At 45.1% G+C, this 22,983-nt stretch overlaps 1 protein-coding gene across 1 annotated transcript in view; it reads right to left on the bottom strand.

Moving 5' to 3' along the window:
• The window catches only part of PCNX2 (pecanex 2), a 1,017,260-nt gene that overhangs the window by 720,422 nt on the left and 273,855 nt on the right, over window positions 1-22,983 (bottom strand). Inside the window, exons 6-7 of the mRNA XM_030194986.1 lie at window positions 15,027-15,174; window positions 14,739-14,896 (exon numbers count right to left, since the gene is read on the bottom strand). Coding sequence (XP_030050846.1) covers window positions 14,739-14,896; window positions 15,027-15,174 — 306 coding nt within the window. The remainder of the gene's footprint in view (window positions 1-14,738; window positions 14,897-15,026; window positions 15,175-22,983) is intronic.

The following is a 22,983-nucleotide window of genomic DNA, read 5'->3' as shown; positions in this document are numbered from 1 at the left end:
ATTGCCGTAGTGGGCAGGACGGGAGGGAACACAGGTGGGCAATGAGTTCCAGCGGTAGCGGTAAGGGGAGGGGAAAAAGATTAGGAAGGGACAGGGCAAGGAAGAGGATGTGGACAGGGGCCATAAGTAGTGATTGCGGTGTGACAGGTGTAAGTGTAGTGACTGAGGTGAGAAGCAGATAGATAGAGCGAAGAGCCGGAGGCTTGGAATTGGAGGGATTGATGGACTGGAGAGTGGGTATGTCAGTGGCTGGCAAGTTAGCAGGCAGGCAAGTGAGGCAGTGGCTGCCAAGCTTGCAGGCGGGGTGGAGCAAGCTGGTGCGGATGGACAGGAACGAGCAGGGAGAGGCAGGGGGGCAGGTAAGTCAATGGCTGTCAAGTTAGCAGGTTGACAGGTAAATAAATGGGTGACAAGCTAGCAGGCGGGTTGGGGCATGATGGGGCTGATAGACAGGAACGAGCAGGGAGACGCTGAAGAGCAGGTAAGTCAAGGGCTGACAAGTTAGCAGGCAGGCAAGTAAGTCAATGGCTGACAAGCTAGCAGGCGGGCTGGAGCATACTAATGCAGAAGGACAGGAACGAGCAGGGAGAAACTGGAGAGCAGGTAAGTCAATGGCTGATGAGTTAGCAAGCTAGTAAGCTAGTAGGCAGGCAAGTAAGTCAATGGCTGACAAGCTAGCAGGTGGAACAAGCTGGTGCAGATGAACAGGAACGAGCAGGGAAAAGCTGGAGCAAGCAGGCTGTAGCAGATTGACTGAAACAAGCAGGAAGAAGCTGGTTCAGGTGGATTGGAACACGCTGGAGCAGATGTACTGGAGCAGGCAGGCTGGAGCAGGTACTGGAGTAAGCAGTTTTTACGATTCCAACATTGGGGCTACCCTATTTCAGTGATCAAGAAGGCGTACAAGAGAGATCGCTAGGCTACACAGGATTATCTTCTACAACCTATCCTACAGGAGCCATCTGAACGTGTCACTTGTGTTCCTCCCTACTCCTATGTGCATCTTTTGTGAGATCTATGGTTTTAAAGTATTGGCATGCTTTGAAAATCCATTGTGAGGAGGCAGGAAACTACAAGGTCCAGAATGCACTGCAGCAGGAAGGGAATCAGAGTCAGGGGAGGGACTCTAGGCAGGAGAGTGAGAAGCCAGGACTTGATTGGGAAATTGAACCAGGTGTGAGAGGTTTTCAGGCAGCTTTATTAAGACAATGGTGGAAAGCTGGAAGGGGGAGATGGAAGCGCTGGGGAAGCTCTCTGCTGAAAAGGTGACAGCTACACTACCCTCTGAGAAGGGAAAGTAAATGCTTTTGTTTGGCTGTTAGAACTATGAAAGTTTGAGGAACTGCTTTAAGTCTGAAAAGGGTTTAATTAGAAGACTCTGAGTAAATGCCTTTTTGTTATGTTTGAGTTGAAGAAGAAATGTTTGAGTTAAAGAAGAAAAAAGCCATGAAGATTGTTAAATGGCAACTAATAAAACCTTTGGTTATAAGAAGCCGGGTGTTGGTGAACATTTGTGAAATGAGGAGAGGAAGCAGAGAGCTCCCCTGTGTTTGAGGCAGAGTCCTGGTGAAGTACTGTTACACACCCTCCCTGGTAAGGCATGCGATGTCTGCTGGAGTTCTCTGAGGGTTAGTTGTCAGTAGTCGTGACTCGCCCTCAGGAACTCTTTGCCCAAACTGGATGGGGGTATAAATCAACTAACCTCATCTCCTGTCCTTGAAGGGCAGGAGAGGAATAAAAAACTAAATTTAGGATAAGTTCTGAACTTGAAGGAGACCAATTCGAATAGTTGCGAAATATAAATTTCATTGAAGACTAATAATTATAATTTTACCTTTTGAACAACAAAACTTTGTATTTAACTTAGCACCAAGCATTTAAACAACTTTTCAATTGCTTCACTTCAACATCATAACAATGTTTTTTTTGTATTCTTCCTTTTCCAGACAGACTAATCTGGACTCTATGCACCACCATCAGATAAGTTCCTTTTTATACATTTACCCTTTTTAATCAACCTGTTGCAACAGCTATTTATTTTCTTCATCTATTTTCTTCCCTGAAATTAGGAAGAATTTGATACTTTGTGTCCTTTTTGTTTCCTTAGGTTACCCAGACTCTCTCTCAGGTAAGTATTGCTTCAGAGTTTATTTCACTTTTACTTAGCTGTCCCTCTCCTTCTGGAATTGATGCAGCTCCGAACTTTCTTGCGAGGGGGCCCGATCACCTCTCCTCCAGCACCGCTTTCACGTCCCTCTTCCTCCTACACCTTACTCTTAATTAAATAAAATAGGAAAGAAAACCCTTTCTCCCTATTTCCTTTACCATATTTCACTATACTAAATGACTTTTAAATGGAATTTCAAATACTGGGGCCGGTAGTTATTATAAATAAAATTAACCAAAGGTATCTCACTTCCAGGCCTAAACTATTACTTGTGCTTCCCTATTCTGGAAGGGTATATCCACTATAAGCATTCACTAAATCCAAATCCACTTACCTAAGTCCAAATGTCATTCGCACATTCCCAAGATATTCCCCCTTTCAAAACAATATTAACACTTTAATTTCATGCATTCATCTCTCTTTCCTAACACCTATTACTTCCCTTGTAATTCCTTTGCTCAGACACCCTGCACCACACATCCGCTCTCACCAACAGCCTTCACCCTTCTCCCTTTAATATCCCCTCTCTAGACACTCACTCATAGGTATTCACCCCTTTCCCAATCCTAACTCAGCATATATATATCTTTCTCCACCTCAATCAGCACCAGCCTCACCCACACACAACCTCTCTCACCGCAACACCAACTCCTTCTGGCCACTCTCACACTCAAAAATACATATACTCTCTTCATGTGTTTCTGCCCAACTTTCAACTGACCAGCAAGCTGTCGCCAAGGCAACCAGGTCTCAGCTTGCTCAGCTGTGGTTCCAGAGTGATGTCACTATAGAACTTTTTTTTCTTTTCCCTCTGGAGGAGACCAGTTAAGATTATTTTAATCCCTAGGTGTGTGTGAAGGAAGCTAAGCAGGGTCAGCCCTGGCCAGGTCCTGGAAGGGTGACCGGCTCACAAATTGGCGGCAGTGGTGGGATCCATCGAAGTCCCGCCGGCAGATGCGAGAACCTCACCAGTGTCTGGTAAGCAGGCACGGAATTGGGGGAGGATTGTAAGAAGTGTGGAGGAGTCACGGGCTCTAGACAGGATATATACCCTGAGGAGCAGCACTTGGGTCCTGTGTGTTGTGTTTTGCAGGTGAAGGCATACAATCAGAGGCATGGATCCGAAGGAGCTGATGGCGTTTATGGCACACCAGTTTCAGAAACAACAAGAGATGGCCCAGAAGTTTCTGGAGGAGCCCCTGGCGGCGTCGCAAGCCCAGCAGCAACCTCTGCTAGACCTGTTACAGGACAGGATGCAGGCCGGAGGAGCACGGGGTTATGGAGAACCTCGCCAGGTGAATTGGCTGCCCTGGGGAAAACTGGCTCCGGGGGATGACATCGAGGACTACCTGGGAACCTTTGAGCGGGTGGCCATGGCAGCAGAGTGGCCTCAGGAGCAGTGGGCCATTCGATTGGCTCCAGCATTGGCTGGAGAGGCCTTGGCGGCATTGCGGGGTTTGACTCCAGCTGAGGTAACAGACTATGGTCGCCTTAAAAGAGCCATTTTGGACAGGTATGGCGTCAGTGAGCAGGCCTACCGTCGCCACTTCCGGAGTTGGAGGTGGGCAGAAGGCGATACCCCGAGGGCGCTGGCGCAGAAACTAATGGACCTCGCCACAAAGTGGTTGGACCCGGATAAGAGGTCGGTAAGGCAGATCTTACAAAAGCTGGTATTAGAGCAATTTCTAGAGGCTCTGCCGGCAACGGTAAGAACTGACTTGGTTAAGAGGAGTTGTGAAACATTAGAAGCAGCTATTAAATGTATGGAATGTTACCTTGAATCACAATGTTTAGGAGGACAAGGGGGGTTTGCCTCCCAACCCAAGAACATGTCTGAGAGGGCTTCTCAGGAAAAGGGGACCAAGGGAACAGACGCCAGACAGGGGGTGAAGGAGGAGAGAATGTGTTATAGATGTGGAAGGAAGGAACACTTAAGGAAGGATTGTTTTGTAAGGTTGGAGTTCACCTCCTACTCCCAGGGGCCAGGGGTGAAACCATGGCAGCAAACAGTGGAGGTACTGTGTGTCAGGGTTAACGCACTGTTAGATTCAGGAGCGGACCAGACTATGCTTTCTCGGTCCCTGTGGGAGAAAATCAAGAAAAGAGGGAGACGGAGAAGATAGTAAGGTGGGCCGGGAAGTGAGTATTCAGTGTATTCATGGGGCTTCCACCACATATCCCCTACGGAAGGTTCAGATAAAAGGGCACACTGGGTGTGGGTGGCCATATTACCTAAACTGCCACAGGAGCTAATTCTGGGCAGGGATTGGCCCGCGTTTCCTCGCTGTTTAAGAGGGAAAGTGGGGCGGGCAGATGTTCAGGAAGCGGGGCTGCTAAGGGAAAGGAGCCCGGGAGAACATCAGGCAAAGAAGGGGGTACAACCAGCAGATGTTGGGGCTGGAATTGCTAGTCCATTGAAGGAAGGAATAAAGATTAAACAGATTAGCAATGGTTTGGCCAGGGAGGTATGTGAGGAGGCAGGAAACTACAAGGTCCAGAATGCACTGCAGCAAGAAGGGAATCAGAGTCAGGGGAGGGACTCTAGGCAGGAGAGTGAGAAGCCAGGACTTGATTGGGAAATTGAACCAGGTGTGAGAGGTTTTCAGGCAGCTTTATTAAGACAATGGTGGAAAGCTGGAAGGGGGAGATGGAAGCACTGGGGAAGCTCTCTGCTGAAAAGGTGACAGCTGCACTACCCTCTGAGAAGGGAAAGTAAATGCTTTTGTTTGGCTGTTTGAACTGTGAAAGTTTGAGGAACTGCTTTAAGTCTGAATTAAACCCTTTTCAGACTTAAAGCAGTTCCTCAAACTTACACAGAAGACTCTGAGTAAATGCCTTTTTGTTATGTTTGAGTTAAAGAAGAAATAAGCCATGAAAATTGTTAAATGGCAACTAATAAAACCTTTGGTTATAAGAAGCCGGGTGTTGGTGAACATTTGTGAAAGGAGGAGAGGAGGCAGAGAGCTCCCCTGTGTTTGAGGCAGAGTCCTGGTGAAGTACCGAGAAGTGTAGAGCCCAGCTGTCACTGTGTGTGAAGGAAGCTAAGCAGGGTCAGGTCCTGGAAGGGTGACCAGCTCACACCATCAAAGCCTACATCAAACTCCCCCCTCTGCAATTTGTCAAGGCAAGAATTTAAAGGACCTCTTAGTCCCTTTGTGCTTACTGGATGAGCAGGATCCTTCTAGTTATGCTTTCCCTGTGAGCAATTATCCATCTACCAGATGTAATATTTATAAGATCTCTTTTGCAGGCTCACAACTGTCTTTGAATCATCATGTTGTTGTCGTTTTAAAGGTCTCCACCTTTTGTTCTTCTACTCTGACAGTTTATGCCATTTGGTGCCATTGTGGTCTGGTCAACGTGGGCAAAACTCTACAATGCTGTTAAAAAAAGAATGTTGGAGCACAAGAGTAATTTGAAATGTCAAGATGTGGCTGCCCCCCTTGTGGACCATTGTTTATCCAAACCACACAGTTTTGAACATCAGAGATATGTTGTATTAGAAACTGTGTCTCAGTCACCACAAGGAGGACATGAAAATGATAAAAGGGATGGGACGACTTCCCTATGAGGAAAGGCTGAAATGGCTTGGGCTCTTCATCTTGGAGAAAAGATGACTATGGGGAGATATGATACAGATCTATAGAATACTGAGTGGATGGAAAGGGTAGATGTACTCTTTCCAAAAATACTAGGACTAGGGGACACGCAATGAATCTGAAAAGTAGTAAATTTAAAACGAATCGGAGAAAATATTTCTTCACTCAACGTGTAATTAAACTCTGAAATTCATTGACAGAGAATGTGGTAAAAGCAGTTCGCTTAGCGGGGTTTAAGGTTTGGATAGCTTCCTTTTCTTTTGTCCATAAGCCATTATTAAAATGGACTTGGGAAAATCCACTGCTTATTTCTGGGATAAGCAGCATAAAATGTATTGTACTGTTCTGGGATCTTGCCAGGTACTTGTGACCTGGATTGGCCACTGTTGGAAATAGGATACCAGGCTTGATGGACCTTCAGTCTGTCCCAGTATGGCAACACTTATGCATTTATGTACTTACTAGTAAAAGAGGCCCGTTTCTGTGTGAAATGAAACGAGCGCTAGCAAGGGATCCCCCCTCACCCCCTCACCCTCCCACCAACACCCCCTTACCCCCCCTGGGAGTCCCTGTACCCCTGTCTTTGGAGTTCCACAACCCCGTTCGTCCATCCCTCTCTGTCCTCCAAGTTCGAGCCCCCTTCCCCTCGGAGTTCCATGCCCCCTACCTGCCTCCCTCCCTGTCCTCTGCGTTCCAGGCGCCCCTCCCCTTTAAGGTTCAGGACCACCCTCCCCTTCCAGGACCCCCTCTCGTCCCGTGCCATCCGAGTTCCACGCCCCCCTCTCCTCCGATTTCCACCGCCCAGCGCTTCCCTCCCTCTCTCTTTGTGTGGCCTCCGAGTGCAAGCAGGACGTGTGCTGCTGCCCCTGCTGTTCTTTAAAACTTTTTACCTCCTGCTCAGCTGGCAACAGTGAAGTCCAGCACGCACGGACGCTGCTTCAGACTGCCTTTGCTCTCGCTTCTGTTTCAGCTGTGCCTCTGGTCCCGCCCTTCCACAAGCAGGAAATGAGGGCGGGACCAGAGGCACAGCCTTTAATAACAGTGATGTGATCAAACTTCTGAGCACCAGTGATTAATTTAACAGTAACATTCTGAATTAACTGTAATCATTTAAAATAGAGAATATGTAGTCCATGAAGCAAGGCATTGTAGTAGTCAAGATTACTGAAAATTATGGCTTGTATCGGGATACATAAAGCTTTATGGTCTAAGAGTTTACTTATTAAATGAATCATTTTCAGCTTGGAGAAACACTTGCTGACTAGAGAGGAATTATAAAGGTGAAAATTCACATTAGGATCAAATATAACCCCTAGTATCTTTACAGATGGAGAAAAAGATACCTGGGGGTCAGCAAGGATGATTTTGTCAGAAAGAAAGGTAAATTCTCTTCTTGAGAAGTAGAGCCCGTGTTTTCTCAGGGTTCAGCTTTAGTCTGATATGTATCAACCAAGGTGAGATAGAGGAGAGCTTCTCATTAAGAGAGATACAACCGAGGGGGGTGAGCAAGCTTAACAGACAGATCACAGAGGAAGAGGTGGCACTAGTCATTTAGGAAAGTAAGCTTTATAAAGCCCCAGGACCCGATGGTTTTAAAGCTGAATTTTACAAAATGCTATCTACAGCGATATGCCAAACTTTGAAAGCTTATTTTACTCAGTTTGTGGTAGAAGGCTCCCTCCCACAATCGTTACAGTTAGCCCAGATAGTTTTATTGTTGAAGCCGGGGAAGAATCCTGAAAAGGCCTCCTCGTATCGACCCATTTCCTTGCTGAACATGGAAACTAAGTTGTTTGCGAAAATACTGGCTAATAGATTAGCTAAGCTACTCCCAAAGTTAATTTCGGAACAGCAAGCAGGATTTGTCACTGGGCGCACGGTGGCACAAAATATGAGGAAACTATTAATATCCATGGAGCAAATAGAGAGGAAAGGCATACCCTCTTTGTTAGTTAGCTTTGATGCCGAAAAGGCAGTTGACCGGGTGTACGGGGACTTTCTCTTCAAGGTATTACAGAGGTATGGGTTTTCCGGTCTTTTCGTGGATGCTCTCCATGCGTTATACAAGGCCCCAAGAGCCAGGATCCAGGTGAATGTGGTTATCTCATCAGAATTTGAAATACACCGAGGAACTAGGCAGGGCTGCCCTTTGTCGCCTATGCTTTTTGTGCTTTCCCTGGATCCTCTGATTAGGGATATTATGGAGAACCCCATTATTAAAGGGGTGAGTATAGGTACCCAGGTATTTAAGATATCGGCATTCGCAGACGATTTATTGGTGCATATAGTGGAGCCCCAGACTTCTCTGGAAACGTTAATGGAATGTTTTGTGGAGTATGGAGACTTCTTAGGTTTTAAATTAAACTTAGATAAATCTTTCGCTATGCCCACGGTGTTGACTGTCCAAGACAACTGGGTAGGGCCTTTTCCATTAAAATGGGAAACCAGGTCATTTCGATATTTAGGTATACAACTGACACGTTGCACAGGGAGACTCTATGAAGATAATATCTCTGAGCTGCTAGGGCATTACAAGTTCGTGCTCGCGAGAAGGCAGCAGCTTCCTCTCTCGGTTCATGGGAGAATCCAGCTGTTTAATATGGTGCTATTTCCGAAATGGTTATATATTCTTCAAACCATTCCAATTAAGTTGTTGAAAAAAGATCTTCGGGCTCTGCAGAGGTTGATATCTCATTATTGCTGGGGAGGGAAGAAACCTAGGATGCCATTTAAGCAGCTAATAGGGTCCTGAGGAGGCCTGGGCATCCCTGACATATTGTTATATGCACCCGGGGCGGACCGCCCCACCGCCCCCCCTTCCTGCGCCACTGTATTTAGCTCTTGCTGCACCATATGCCTGGAATAGACTTCCTGAGCCAGTATGTCAAGCTCCATCTCTGGCCATCTTCAAATCTAAGCTAAAATCCCACCTTTTTGATGCTGCTTTTAACTTCTAACCCTTATTCACTTGTTCAGAACCCTTATTTTATCATCCTCACTTTAATATTCCCTTATCTCTTGTTTGTCCTGTTTGTCTATCCTAATTAGATTGTAAGCTCTGTCGAGCAGGGACTGTCTGTTCATGTTCAAGTGTACAGCGCTGCGTATGTCTAGTAGCACTATAGAGATAAGTAGTAGTAAGTAGTAGTTATATAATTATGCATGCTTGCTTCGACATCTGGGCGATCTTGGAGGAACGGAGCTTCACGCCCAGGGAATATGAGGCGGCATACTATGCTCCCTGGCATGTGAACTCCCTGTTACATTGTTCACAGGATGCCCTACCGAAAGAGATACGGAAAAGTGGCATGCTTAAGACATTAAGATTAGCTTGGAGGTTTTTGGTGGTCAAATTGGGAGGCCGATATGATATCTCAGATCAAATCCCGATTGGAGGAAATGTACATTTCTCCCCAGGAAGGGATAATGCTAGTTTTACACGCTGGGCGAGAAGGAGTTTCCGTGTTACTGCATGTCTTGGATGCTGACGGTAAAATGCTATCTTGGGAAGTTTTGTTGGAGAAAGGAATAGCAGAGCAAAGGGATTTGGTGGCGTATTTCCAGTTGCGTCATTATATGTCCAAATTTGAACAAGGGTCACTTGTACCATCTCTGGGCGATAGCCTGCATGAGTTTTTTGAGAAATTCCGAGATGGAGGCCTTACGGTCTCCGGTCTGCATAAAGAATTGCAAACGTTGTCCCCAATAAGGACATATGAAGTGCTCGTTGAAAGTTGGACTCAAGATCTTGGAAGGGTAAGAATGGCTATAGAACCGTTCAAGCTTATAAAGCAGATCCCAGAAATTTCAGTGAGTGTGGAGATGAGAGAGTGTCAGTTTAGAGTGCTGCATAGGGCATACTTTACTCATGAGCGTATGTTTAAGAAAGGGGCAGTAGATACCCCAGAATACCAGAAGTGCAAGTTGGAGGCAAGCTCCTTCTTCCATTCCTTTTGGGAGTGTGGGAGGGTAAAGGCCTTTTGGACAGCGGTCCTGACATATCTGGGCCGATTGTTGGGTTATGTCATCCCAGCTTCCCCGGCCGCAATACTCTTGGATCAATATGAGCTTTTTCGTGTACGTAACAGGTCACAAGCTTTATTCCTTAGAAAAGCGGGAGTTTTAGGTAAGAAGGTGATACTGGGGGTTTGGGTCGGGGAAGAGGCCCCATCATTTTGGGCATGGAGGAACCGATTGCATGCTCTGATGTTGTTGGAGCGACAATATGCTAGGTTATCCCCTAAACGATTAAAAACTTTCCATGCAGATTGGGATGTATATATTAGGTCCCTTCCACATCGGGCAAGGAGTCTGTTATTGAATGAGGCCTAAGAGGCCGTAAGGGGTGGGATGAGGTACTCCATTGATGTTTGCCTAAGTAGATTAAGGAAGAAGGAAATCTGGTGGCTCCTTCCCTGGATGGGGGTCCCTCTCTCGCTCCTTTTTTTTTTTGGTTCCTGGGAGGGGTAGGCTAGGGAGGGAAGGAAGGGAAGGGTTATCGGATGGTGCATTCCAGCTACTTGTCTGTTGGAAATAAAATAAAAAATAAAAAGAGGAAAATGGTACATTGGATGGAACAAAGGGACCCAATAAATATGTTATATGTGGTCTGAGTTAAAGGCCATGGGAGGGTCATCTTTTATCGTTAATTTCACAAATACGCACCGGAGGGAGGGTGGGAGGTAGGGGGAAGTTAAATGAGAAAAGAGGAACAACTCATGGATGTGATTTGGATTGTATTTTGATTATTTGTTCAATAAAAATTGTTTAAACATAAGAGAGATACAACCTTGTGGCTGGGCTGGATTAAAAACACAGAATAACTAAATATTGTCTACACAGCTGAATGGTGTGAGGACCCAAAATTGAATCAAGAAAACAAAGGGAGACAAACACATTGAGAAGAACAGAGGTCAATAGGGAGCCCTGAGGCACCCCACAGGTAAAGGTAAATAGAGTCAGTGGTTTCTCCCTGAGAGAACTCTATAAATTATGTTGTGTTGATTCGAGCCAAGCCAGTCCAGGATCAGATCAGTAAGTCCAATAGCCTGAAGTCTGTTTAGCAAGAGGGTGTAGTCTTTCAGATCAAAGGCAACTGAAAGATCTAAGGACAAATGTAGAATATGGTCATTTTGATCTAAGTGAATCTGAATCAATATGGTCATATCTATAAATGCCATCGCAGTACTGTAATGCTAATGAAATCTAGTTTGTTTTGGATGAATCATGGTTGTCTTTTCTAGGAAGTTGGAAAACTGCTCAAAGACCAGGGATTCCAACAATTTAGAAGCAAAGGGAAGATTTGCTATTGGATGAAAAGTTAGTAACAAGGTCATTAACGTATTTTCATGTATATAACCCGAGAATGTGAGATCCAAATTTAATAATGAACTGTATCTCTTTGTATTTAACCAATAGCAAAAATACAGCATTTACAAATCAATTTCACAAGTCAAATTGTAAATTCACTGATTAGTTTCTTGGACATCATCTTCCTCTTAATGCGGGATATACAAGGGTGCGGGTTATACTTGGGTGCAGGTTATATGAGCAAAACTATGGTACTGAGATTGTGATCTTTTACCAAAGGGTGAGTACAGGCAGATTTCCAGAGAGTAGGTATCTCACCTTGCTCTAGCCTGGAGGATATCATAGACAAGAGGAAAGGCAACAGAAGGCTTTCAAACCTTTTAAGCAACCCTGAGAGCATGAGATCATGGGGAGCAGTGGTAGACTTTAGGCATTTAAGAGCCTGAGAGACAGAACAGGTTGAAACAGATGTTGGTTCTGGACAACTGGGAGGATGAGGAGGGTGATCCAGTGGTCTAAGCAAAATGTAGTGTAGGAGATCCTTGCATGGTGGAGGATGTGTTGGAATTCTTGGATAAGGAATTCTGAAAGGTTAAAATCTTTTCTGAGAAAAATGTGGCCAAATTTTTAGATATCAAATTAGAAGGCCTCAAGTCAGAACTAGTGGAGATCCCAAACCGTAACCTGGTACAATCAATGATGCTCAGTCATCTAGACTACTGTAATGCACTCTACGCCGGCTGTAAAGAGCAAATAATCAAGAAACTTCAGACAGCCCAGAACACTGCAGCTAGACTCATATTCGGTAAAACAAAATATGAAAGTGCTAAACCCCTACGAGAAAAATTACACTGGCTCCCACTTAAAGAACACATCACGTTCAAAATATGCTCCCTAGTCCACAAAATCATTCACGGAGATGCACCAGCCTACATGTCAGACCTGATAGACCTACCACCCAGGAATGCCAAAAGATCATCCCGCACATTCCTTAATCTGCACTTCCCTAACTGCAAAGGTCTAAAATACAAACTAATGCACATGTCAAACTTTACCTATTTGAGCACACAGTTATGGAACGCATTGCCGCGCAACTTAAAAACGATTTACGAACTAACGAACTTCCGCAAACTACTGAAGACCCATCTCTTTAACAAAGCATACCACAAAGATCAACCAATGCGAATATACACAACTCCTCCACATATATTCAGAACTGTCTTACAATATATGCTTGTTATACTACTATCATGTTTTATCATTATCATGTTGCCCAGGATCCTTCTGTAACACTAAATGTCTATTTTCTAATATATTTACACCTTTCCTGACGTATTGTAAGCCACATTGAGCCTGCAAAGAGGTGGGAAAATGTGGGATACAAATGCAATAAATAAATAAATAAAATAGCATATAACTTAGACGTATTGGAAGTCCAGGCTATTAAAAATGAATAATAGGATTCTTTTGCCAGGTAGCTCTGAAACTGGAAGGTTGATGGTGCCAGTGTGAACACAGGTTACCAAAAAGTCAGGGTATCAGGTCAAAGCTGTGCAAGGTAATATGTAGGGATAAAGGGGGCCAACCCTGATTGAACTAAAGTAATTGTCCAAGTAGCCGCAAAGTACAAAGGTGGACCCTAGGCATAGGTACCAGCTCTGAGGATACAGTGAGTGCTTGAGCAGTGAACACCCCCCCAATGTTGAGAAAATACCTTCGCTGTGCCAGGGAGGGGTTATTTCTGCTGAATTTATTAGCCCAAATCATTTTGAAAATTTGGGGTAATATTCAGCCAGCAGCAGTCAGTGTGTTTTTAAATGTCGACAGCCGTGGGCTGAACTAGGCCTGGATATTCAATGTTGGGTTGGTTCTGGGCACCGGCATTGAAAATCTGGGCTTAGTCACTGGCACTTATATGGGAACCAGCCAATATTGAGCTGAGCTAGGGTTGGGTGGGTGGGAATGAGGACTGAACTGGGCCCTTCTGTGCCTTCTAAAGACTATCTGTTAATGCTGTAGCAGAAACTTCAAAGTTTTAAAAACTATGGGGAAAAGGGTATGGAGACTAGTTAATAAAATTTACTTGCTTTTTTTTAAAATTCTGTGTTTGTAAATATCCTACAATTCCTCTTTTAAACCCAAATCTTTAAGTTGTGGCAGAAACTTCAGTTTTAAAACTATGGGGAAAAGGGTGATACTCCCTCCTCCTGCTTCAAATGATATGGGAGAAGGGGTTTTTTTTGGGGGGGCAACTAGACCACCAGGGCTGAGGAGGCACTAGACCACCAGGGTGGGTGGGGTTGGTGCCACTGGGCCACCAGGGAACTGTTATGCAAGGGGCAGCCCCTTGTGTCTGTGTGGAGGGGGGGAGTCTACCGGACCTACAGTCCCTTGTGTGCGGGGATGGGTAGGGAGGTCTGGAGATCCACCGAACCTAAAACCCCTTATATTATTCTGTTTCGAAGGTCTGAGCTGGATTGTTTTTTTGTTTTTTTTGACAGCCTAGATCTGTCAAACAACTTCTGCGGGAGGTTTCTGCCTTGGGTACATGCCCAGGCACAACCCTCCTGCAAAAGTTCCCCAATGATCAAAACTAATAGTGCGTATAATTTTGCATGCTACTACTACTACTATTTAACATTTCTAGAGCGCTACAAAGTGTACGCAGCGCTGTACAAACACAGAAGAAAGACAGTCCCTGCTCAAAGAGCTTACAATCTAATAGACAAAAAGTAAAGCATTTAAATTTAAAATATTTAAGCAGTCAAGCACAAGAGAACAGTCACAGAAGGACAGAAGATGTTGAAGGGTGGTCAGTGTGATTAGGTGTAACTCTGGTTGGAGTAGTGGGAGAAGGTGATAGAAGAATAGAAATGGGTGAGGTAAAGTAATGAGTGGGTTGATAGGGAGGTTATATAAGACATGTCACTCTAGGGGTGGGTGGGTAGAGGGGTAGGGTGGGTGGAAGCAGGAGAAGGTATTCTCTGCAGCCTATCTGTGAGATGGAAAATGCTCTCTGAAGCTGCTGCTATAAGTTGTTAGTTTTCTATTAGTTTTCTATTAGTTTTGATCAATGGGGCTTTTTTTCCCCAAGCGGTTCTGGTGCTAATTTTAGAGCACTGTTCAGAACAATGCGGAGAATTTGATCATGTATATGGCTCCAGAAAAAGGAGGACAGATTGAGCCAGTCTGGGTTTTACTTCCATTGCATTCAATGGAAGCAAAACCCGGACTGGATCAATGTGTCCTCCTTTTTCTGAAGCTATATGGTAACCCTAATCATGTACCCCAAAGTTAGGAGCATAAATCCTTTGAATTTCAGGCCCATATATATATTACCCCCCCACCACCACCACCACCACCACCACCAAGCACACAGATGAAACACAGGCACAAGACACACACATACATCAGAAAGAATTCCATAAGCCATGCTCTGCATGCTTTCCACACTTGTTTTCCATTCTAAAAAAAAACTGCAGGCAATAAAATCCTAGAGCAAAAGATATACATTTTCAAAATTGTGCCATCAAACTGACATGTGAAGGGAGGAGTTTTGGTACCTCTTTTGCCTATTTTTCTATCTAGCTCATACATTTTTCTCCAAGAATCTTTCCCCATTTTACTTTATGGTTTTGTACATAGAAGTGACATTAACTTACCGTGCTCGTCGATAAACACATGCATTGCATCTGCAGATGTGTCATCATAAACAGAAGCCTCAGGTCCACTCAAGACTTGCAAAACAGAACTGTCTTGCTGTGAAGGATGTGCATGAGTTACCCGGTAGATTATCTGCCTTTGTTTGTTGCCCTGGTAACTTGACACAAAAAATGTTATAAACTGTTAGATGGACCTCTTTCCTTGCCACCCCCCCCCCCAAAAAAAAAGAGAGAGCTTTGTGAACAGTCTGTACATTTCTTTAAAATAATAGGTAAAACCGCCCTTACTGAGAATTAATTTTTGCAAGGTCTTGTTGTCCTGGACTAGCGCTGGCACAGTTGTAACGTTTCATTTTTGGCATTCCTTCTTTAAAAATAGGCACACAAGATCCTTCGGGTTCCATTATTTCTTCTCTTTCCCCTCCAGGATCGATCTCTGAAAGTATGATTGAATGAACACATAAACAGGTTAATGCTTGGATAAGTAAATATAAAGATTAGTGCAGGGTTGATACTTAAAAGTATATGTTTAGTGGCTGCTGCTAAATGTGTAAGTGCCCTATCTGTAAATTCTTACAGACAACTAGTGACCAACCAAAACTAGCAGCTGAAATTTGCTGTTCAGTTTCAGCCCATACCAAAACTGCAACCTCGTCCCCCCCTCCCTCCAGCAAAGTGGGTCCTCCTGGGCTGCCAGCATAACTCCACCCCCTTGCAGAGACTGGGTGCCACCGCTGCCAGGGGGAGTGCCGATACCGCCGCTACCAGGGGGGGAGGCACCACTATCCACCACCCCACCCCAGCAGAGACTTGGACTGAACAGGCTGGGTTTGATCAGCCACCCGGCCCTCCCCTCCAGAGGACAGCAGGTGCCGCCGAGCCAGCCCTCCGCTCACCAGCCCTCCGCTTCCCTAGTGGCCTCTTCAGGGCAGTAGCAATCCCAATTGCTCCTGGCCCTGCCGGTTCCTCCACCAAAGCCGCTGCCGAGGGTGGGTGGAGGGCTGGCTTGGCGGCACTCACTCACCTCTGGAGGGACAAGCAGGGTGAGGCAGGTGGTCGGCCCAATTTGGCCTGTCCAGGTCAAGTCTCTACAGGGGAAGGGACTATGGATAGTTGCAGTGGTGGTGAGAGCCCAGGGCAAAGCAAGGATGGAGTGTAGGAATGTAAGGCAGTTACACATATAGGTTAAAGAATACTAGCATCTATATGTCTAACTGCCTAGTTAGGCATGAGCATTTATGCCAGCCACTGAGCTAGTGTAACTGCTCGCGCCTAAAGTTAGGCACATAAATGCAGACTAACTTACGTTAGTATTTTATAACAGCAGTTGTGCACATAACTGCCATTATAGTATTTGCACTTAGTGTGCACCATCTTAACACCTAACTTTAGGCGATCTATAGAAAATGACCCCTAAGGAGCTAATTCTATAGTGTCACGTAGATTTAAGTAGCTAGTATGTGCGTAAATGCCAGCGTTCTAGTCATTTAAAAAATGTCTTTATTTAGACAAACTTTTATCCAAACCATCATAATTAAGAACAAGTATTCTAGTGATTTACAGATGTATGTGAATACAGTGCAATCCATTTAAGTGCACGTCGGATAAGTGCATGCTCTGTTTAACTGCATGCCGTACTTCGGTCCCGTTTTTGGCACCATCAATTTCTATGGGGACAAACTTCGGTTTAGCGCACTGATATGTGCAAGATTCACTTTTATGCATGGTTTAAGACCACTCCTCTGCAGCAAAGACTCTGCATAAGCGCGCGCATGGAACATGGAAGCCGATTGGTGCGTGACAACCAACGACATTTCAAATTTACCGCCCCTTTAACTGCCACAGGCAGAATAAGCGAAAGAATGTTGTTAGAGTGTACACTCGGGCAGGGGCGTATCTGCGTGGGGCCACAGGGGCCTGGGCCCCCGCAGATTTTGCCCTGGACCCCCCTACCGCTGTTAACCCTCCCCCGCCTACTGCCAACCCTTTCCCTGCCTACCGCGGTCACCTACCTCCCGAGGTCCGCTCCTGCCGGTTTTTTAAAATATTACTTCAGCTGGCGGGGGACCCCAACTCCCGCCAGCCCAGCTGAGGTCTTTAACTTCTTCATCCTCGTGCTGTTCCTGCAATGCATCCTTCCAGTTGGACGGAGTTTGTATGTGCAGGACGTCAACGTGCTGCGACGTCAAACTCCGTCCAACTGGAAGGATGCATTGCAGGAACAGCACGAGGAAGGATGAAGAAGTTAAAAACTTCGGCTGGGCTGGCGAGAGTTGGGATCCCCCGCCAGCTGAAGTAATATTTTAAAAAACCGGCAGGAGCGGACCTCGGGGGGGGGGGGGGGGTAGGTGACCGCGGTAGGCGGGGAAAGGGTTGGCGGTAGGAGGGGGAGGGTTAACGGCGGTGGAGGGGGTGCGTTATAATGTGCCCCCTCACTCTAGCCCCTGCCCCCCCCTACTGCCGAACCTCAGATACGCCCCTGCACTCGGGTCATCGTCGTCACGCAACTGTAAGACTTTAACACTGGCTGAACGAATAGAAGTTCTTTAAAAATTAGAAAACAAACAAAGTCAAGCATCTATTGCTAAAGAATATGGTGTCAATCCCAGTCAAATTTCACGTGTCTTGAAGCAGAAAGATCAGCTTCTGGAAGACTGGCAAAACAATACAAATCCACAATGGAAACGAAAACGGGCGGGAAAAGCTGAGGAGGTAGAAGATGCTCTTCTTCGGTGGTTTTCTCGAGTCAGGAGCAGACAGTTTCCTGTCAGTGGTCCACTGTTTATGGAGAAAGCTAATCAGCTAGCTGAAAGTCTTGGACTAACTGAATTCAAAGCCACTGTTGAATTGCTGGAAAGATGGAAGGAGAGGAACAACATAAAATTCAAGAAACAGCATGGTGAGAAACAAGACGCTGACGACTTTGGTGCTGAAAATTGGGTTGTTTCAGTTCTTCCTACCATCTAGAACGAATGCTGATGAAAATGGTCTCTACTGGCGAGTGATTCCTGATAGATCACTTGCATTCAAACATGCCGAAACTACTGGAGGTAAAACATCAAAGGACCGACTGACGATCCTCCTTTGCTGCAATATGGATGGGAGTGAGAAGTTGGAACCCCTCGTCATTGGAAAGCGCAAACAACCCCGTTGCTTCAAGAAAGTTAAGCGACTTCCTGTGTCATACGAGGCTAACGCAAATTCATGGATGACTAGGGAAATTTGGAAGCAATGGCTAAAGAAGTTAAACACTAGAATCCGGGCACAAAAGCGTCAGATTTTGCTGCTTTGTGATAATTGTGTTGCACACAGGGATGATGTCAGGCTGTCTAATGTCAAGGTGGTCTTCCTGCCACCAAACACTACCTCTCTGATCCAACCTATGGATCAGGGCATAATAGCCAATTTCAAACAACATTATCGGGCTCTTGTGCTACATCGTCTGATGAGCGTTATGGATGACCAGACTGGCAAGGATAAACGTGCTGTTGAACTGGCTCGTAATATATCACTGTTGGATTCCCTACATATGCAGAAAGAAGCCTGGAATCATGTTACACAGGCAACCATTGTGAACTGCTACAAGCGGGCAAGCATTGTTAAGGATGTGGAGAGAGACGAAACAGATGCAGCTGTTGCAAACACGTCAGATGAACAGGCTATTGACATCCCAGCCGGTGTTACTGAAGAGGAGTTCCATCGCTACGTAGCTGTTGATTACGATCTACAAACAGCTGACGATAGCACTGATGTCTAGACATGCGCCTACACGCAGGCAACAACGGCTGATGATGAAACAGAGGATGAAATGAGCAGCGAGGCACATGCTGACGAAATTCAACAACCTCCTCCTGTCACTTTTGCAAGAGCGCTGGAGAGTCTCAACACTGTGTGGGCCTATTTGAAGGCCACTGGATGTCAGTGCTATGACAGTTTTTACCGTCTGGCAGACGTAGTCTATGGAACTCACAGACCCAATAGTGTACAGAGGACTATAACTGATTACTTCAAGTAAGCCTAACATCAGTTAACGGAGACTGTATACTGTACGTATAATAATACACAGTACTGTACATATGTTTATCAGATGTCAAGCTTCTTTGGGTCACAACGGTTGAGTGCACGCTCTGGTTAACTGCATGCATTTCTCTGGTCCCAGACCCTTGCACTTAAGCAGACTGCACTGTATATACGTGCGTAAATGAGCAGTTTTTAACTATGCACTATTCCATAGATACGCACCGATATTCTATAGCCTGTACTTTGCGGGTGGGTATTCACATGGGCAGAATTTGGGTAGAGTGTGGCCAGGGTGCACATTTACATGCATGGATTATGAAATACTATAATCCATGCGCATGCTTTCATAATCTAGGTGCTAGCATTAACACCAGTTGTTGGTGAAAGTTCTCACACATAAAACACAGGTGTGTATTTGACCTGCTAGCCTAGTATTCTATAAAGCAAAGTAGGTACCTGGGGGAGTCAAGATGGCACCCTGGAGAGCAGACATGCACTAAGTTCTTTCCTGATCTTTACAATGCCTAAATGAAGGGAAAGAGAACGGGACTTGATACACTGCCTTTCTGTGGTTTTTGCAACTACATTCAAAGCGGTGTACATAGTATATAAAGGTACTTATTTGTACTTGGGGCAATGGAGGATTAAGTGACTTGCCAAGAGTCACAAGGAGCTGCAGCGGGAATCAAACCCAGTTCCCCAGGATCAAAGTCCGCTGCAAACCACTAGGTTACTCCTCCACTCCGAAGAAATCTGTTTCCCTTTCTGGAGGGAGCAGCATTACTCCTACTCTTATTCAACAAAAGATAGATGCTTTTACTGTGCACATTCTATTGTCCGGGGCAGTCCTACTGCAAGCGGATGAGAGTGAACAGGCGCCTTCACTGCTACTGGGAAGTAGCGTTTTGCTATTCCCGAGGAAAGAGAACTGCCAGACAACCTTGCTTTGCGGCAAGAGAGTGCTGGAGCTCAGCGGTGCATCTGTTGTTGGCGCTCTTGGCAGAGGCTGTACTGCTCCCAGAGCAGCAGAGGTGCAGCCTTGTGGCACTGGACAGCCCTAGCCTGACAGGGAGTCCAGCATTCGGTTTGGATAACATCACGAGTGCTCCAATGGAAGCTGGCTGTTCTTTGGTTCCTGCTATTCATCCTCGAGCAGAGCCACATGTTTCCTTTGAACCTTCACACCCTACTATGTTTACTTTGGAGGAAATAAGGAAGATGATTGTTTCCCTTGGTCAAACTATAACATCACAGATCGGGACACAGGTGTGTAAGATCTTGACTTTGGAAGAAAAGGTAGATAATTTTGAAACTCAATTAACTCTGGCTCAACATTCCTCAGAAACTTTGTCTACCATTGTGCAATGCTTGGATTCTTGTGTATCTGGGTTGGTTAAGGGATATAGCAATCTAGAAGTAAAAACTGAACATTTAGAGAATCAGCTACGTAGACGAAATCTTTGTGGAATTTCATCCTTAGATATGTTTAAGTGATATGCTACCGAAGTCCTGCATGTCCCTATACAATCCATGCCATCGGTTTCTAGAGTGCTTTATTTCCGCTAAGAAGAAAGAGAATGTAGATGGAATTGATCAACTTTCTATCATTTCTCAAGATAGTTTGAATTTGGCTGCTTTTTTAGAGTCATCAAGTACATAAGTACATAAGTAATGCCATACTGGGAAAAGACCAAGGGTCCATCGAGCCCAGCATCCTGTCCACGACAGCGGCCAATCCAGGCCAAGGGCACCTGGCAAGCTTCCCAAACGTACAAACATTCTATACATGTTATTCCTGGAATTGTGGATTTTTCCCAAGTCCATTTAGTAGCAGTTTATGGACTTGTCCTTTAGGAAACCGTCCAACCCTTTTTTAAACTCTGCTAAGCTAACCGCCTTCACCACTTTCTCTGGCAACGAATTCCAGAGTTTAATTATACGTTGGGTGAAGAAAAATTTTCTCTGATTTGTTTTAAATTTACTACACTGTAGTTTCATCGCATGCACCCTAGTCCTAGTATTTTTGGAAAGCGTGAACAGATGCTTCACATCCACCTGTTCCACTCCACTCATTATTTTATATACCTCTATCATGTCTCCCCTCAGCCGTCTCTTCTACAAGCTGAATAGCCCTAGCCTCCTTAATCTTTCTTCATAGGGAAGTCGTCCCATCCCCGCTATCATTTTAGTCGCCCTTCGCTGCACCTTTTCCAATTCTACTATATCTTTCTTGAGATGCGGCGACCAGAATTGAACACAATACTCAAGGTGCGGTCGCACCATAGAGCGATACAATGGCATTATAACATCCTCACACCTGTTTTCCATACCTTTCCTAATAATACCCAACATTCTATTCGCTTTCCTAGCCGCAGAAGCACACTGAGCAGAAGGTTTCAGTGTATTATCGACGACACCCAGATCCCTTTCTTGGTCCGTAACTCCTAACGTGGAACCTTGCATGACGTAGCTATAATTCGGGTTCTTTTTTCCCACATGCATCACCTTGCACTTGCTCACATTAAACGTCATCTGCCATTTAGCCGCCCAGTCTCCCAGTCTCGTAAGGTCCTCTTGTAGTTTTTCACAATCCTGTCGCGATTTAACAACTTTGAATAACTTTGTGTCATCAGCAAATTTAATTACCTCGCTAGTTACTCCCATCTCTAAATCATTTATAAATATATTAAAAAGCAGCAGTCCTAGCACAGACCCCTGAGGAACCCCACTAACTACCCTTCTCCATTGTGAATACTGCCCATTTAACCCCACTCTCTGTTTCCTATCCTTCAACCAGTTTTTAATCCACAATAGGACATTTCCTCCTATCCCATGACCCTCCAATTTCCTCTGTAGCCTTTCATAAGGTACCTTGTCAAACGCCTTTTGAAAATCCAGATACACAATATCAACCGGTTCCCCTTTGTCCACATGTTTATTTACTCCTTCAAAGAATTGAAGTAAATTGGTCAGGCAAGATTTCCCCACACAAAAGCCGTGCTGACTCGGTCTCAGTAATCCATGTCCTCGGATGTGCTCTGTAATTTTTTTTTAATAACCTCTACCATTTTCCCCGGCACTGACGTCAGACTCACCGGTCTATAATTTCCCGGATCTCCCCTGGAGCCTTTTTTAAAAATCGGCGTTACATTGGTCACCCTCCAATCTTCCGGTACCACGCTCGATTTTAAGGATAAGTTGCATATCACTAGTAGCTCCGCAAGCTCATTTTTCAGTTCTATCAGTACTCTAGGATGAATACCATCCGGTCCAGGAGATTTGCTACTCTTCAGTTTGCTGAACTGCCCCATTAAGTCCTCAGGTTTACCGTGAAGTCAGTAAGTTTCTCCGACTCGTCCGCTTCAAATACCATTTCCGACACCGGTATCCCACCCAAATCTTCCTCGGTGAAGACCGAAGCAAAGAATTCATTCAGTCTCTCCGCTACGTCTTTGTCTTCCTTGATCGCCCCTTTTACCCCTCGGTCATCCAGCGGCCCAACCGATTCTTTTGCCGGCTTCCTGCTTTTAATATACCGAAAAAAATGTTTACTATGTTTTTTTGCCTCTAATGCTATCTTTTTTTTTCGTAATCCCTTTTGGCCTTCTTTATCTGCACCTTGCATTTGCTTTGACACTCCTTATGCTGCTTCTTGTTATTTTCAGATGGTTCCTTCTTCCATTTTCTGAAGGCGTTTCTTTTAGCCCTAATAGCTTCCTTCACCTCACTTTTTTCAACCAGGCCGGCTGTCTTTTGGACTTCCGTCTTTCTTTTCTAATTCACGGAATATGTATGGCCTGGGCCTCCAGGATGGTATTTTTGAACAGCGTCCATGCCTGTTGTACAATTTGTACTCTCTCAGTTGCCCCCCTAAGTTATCATAGTCTCCTTTTTTAAAGTTAAACGCTAACGTATTTGACTTTCTGTGTACAGTTACTTCAAGGTCGATATCAAAACTGATCATATTATGATCACTGTTATCAAGCGGCCCCAGTACCATAACGTCCCTCACCAGATCATGCGCTCCACTAAGGACCAAGTCTAGAATTTTTCCTTCTCTCGTCGGCTCCTGCACCAGCTGCTCCATAAAGCTGTCCTTGATTTCATCAAGGAAAATACCTCTGTAGTGTGTCCTGATGTTACATTTACCCAGTCTATATTTGGATAATTGAAGTCACCCATTATTATCATATTGCCCATTTTGTTCACGTCTCTGATTTCTTTT

This window comes from Microcaecilia unicolor, chromosome 3 (assembly GCF_901765095.1).
Source record: "Microcaecilia unicolor chromosome 3, aMicUni1.1, whole genome shotgun sequence".
Lineage (NCBI taxonomy): Eukaryota > Metazoa > Chordata > Amphibia > Gymnophiona > Siphonopidae > Microcaecilia > Microcaecilia unicolor.
This window is presented reverse-complemented; position numbering and strand designations above follow the sequence as displayed.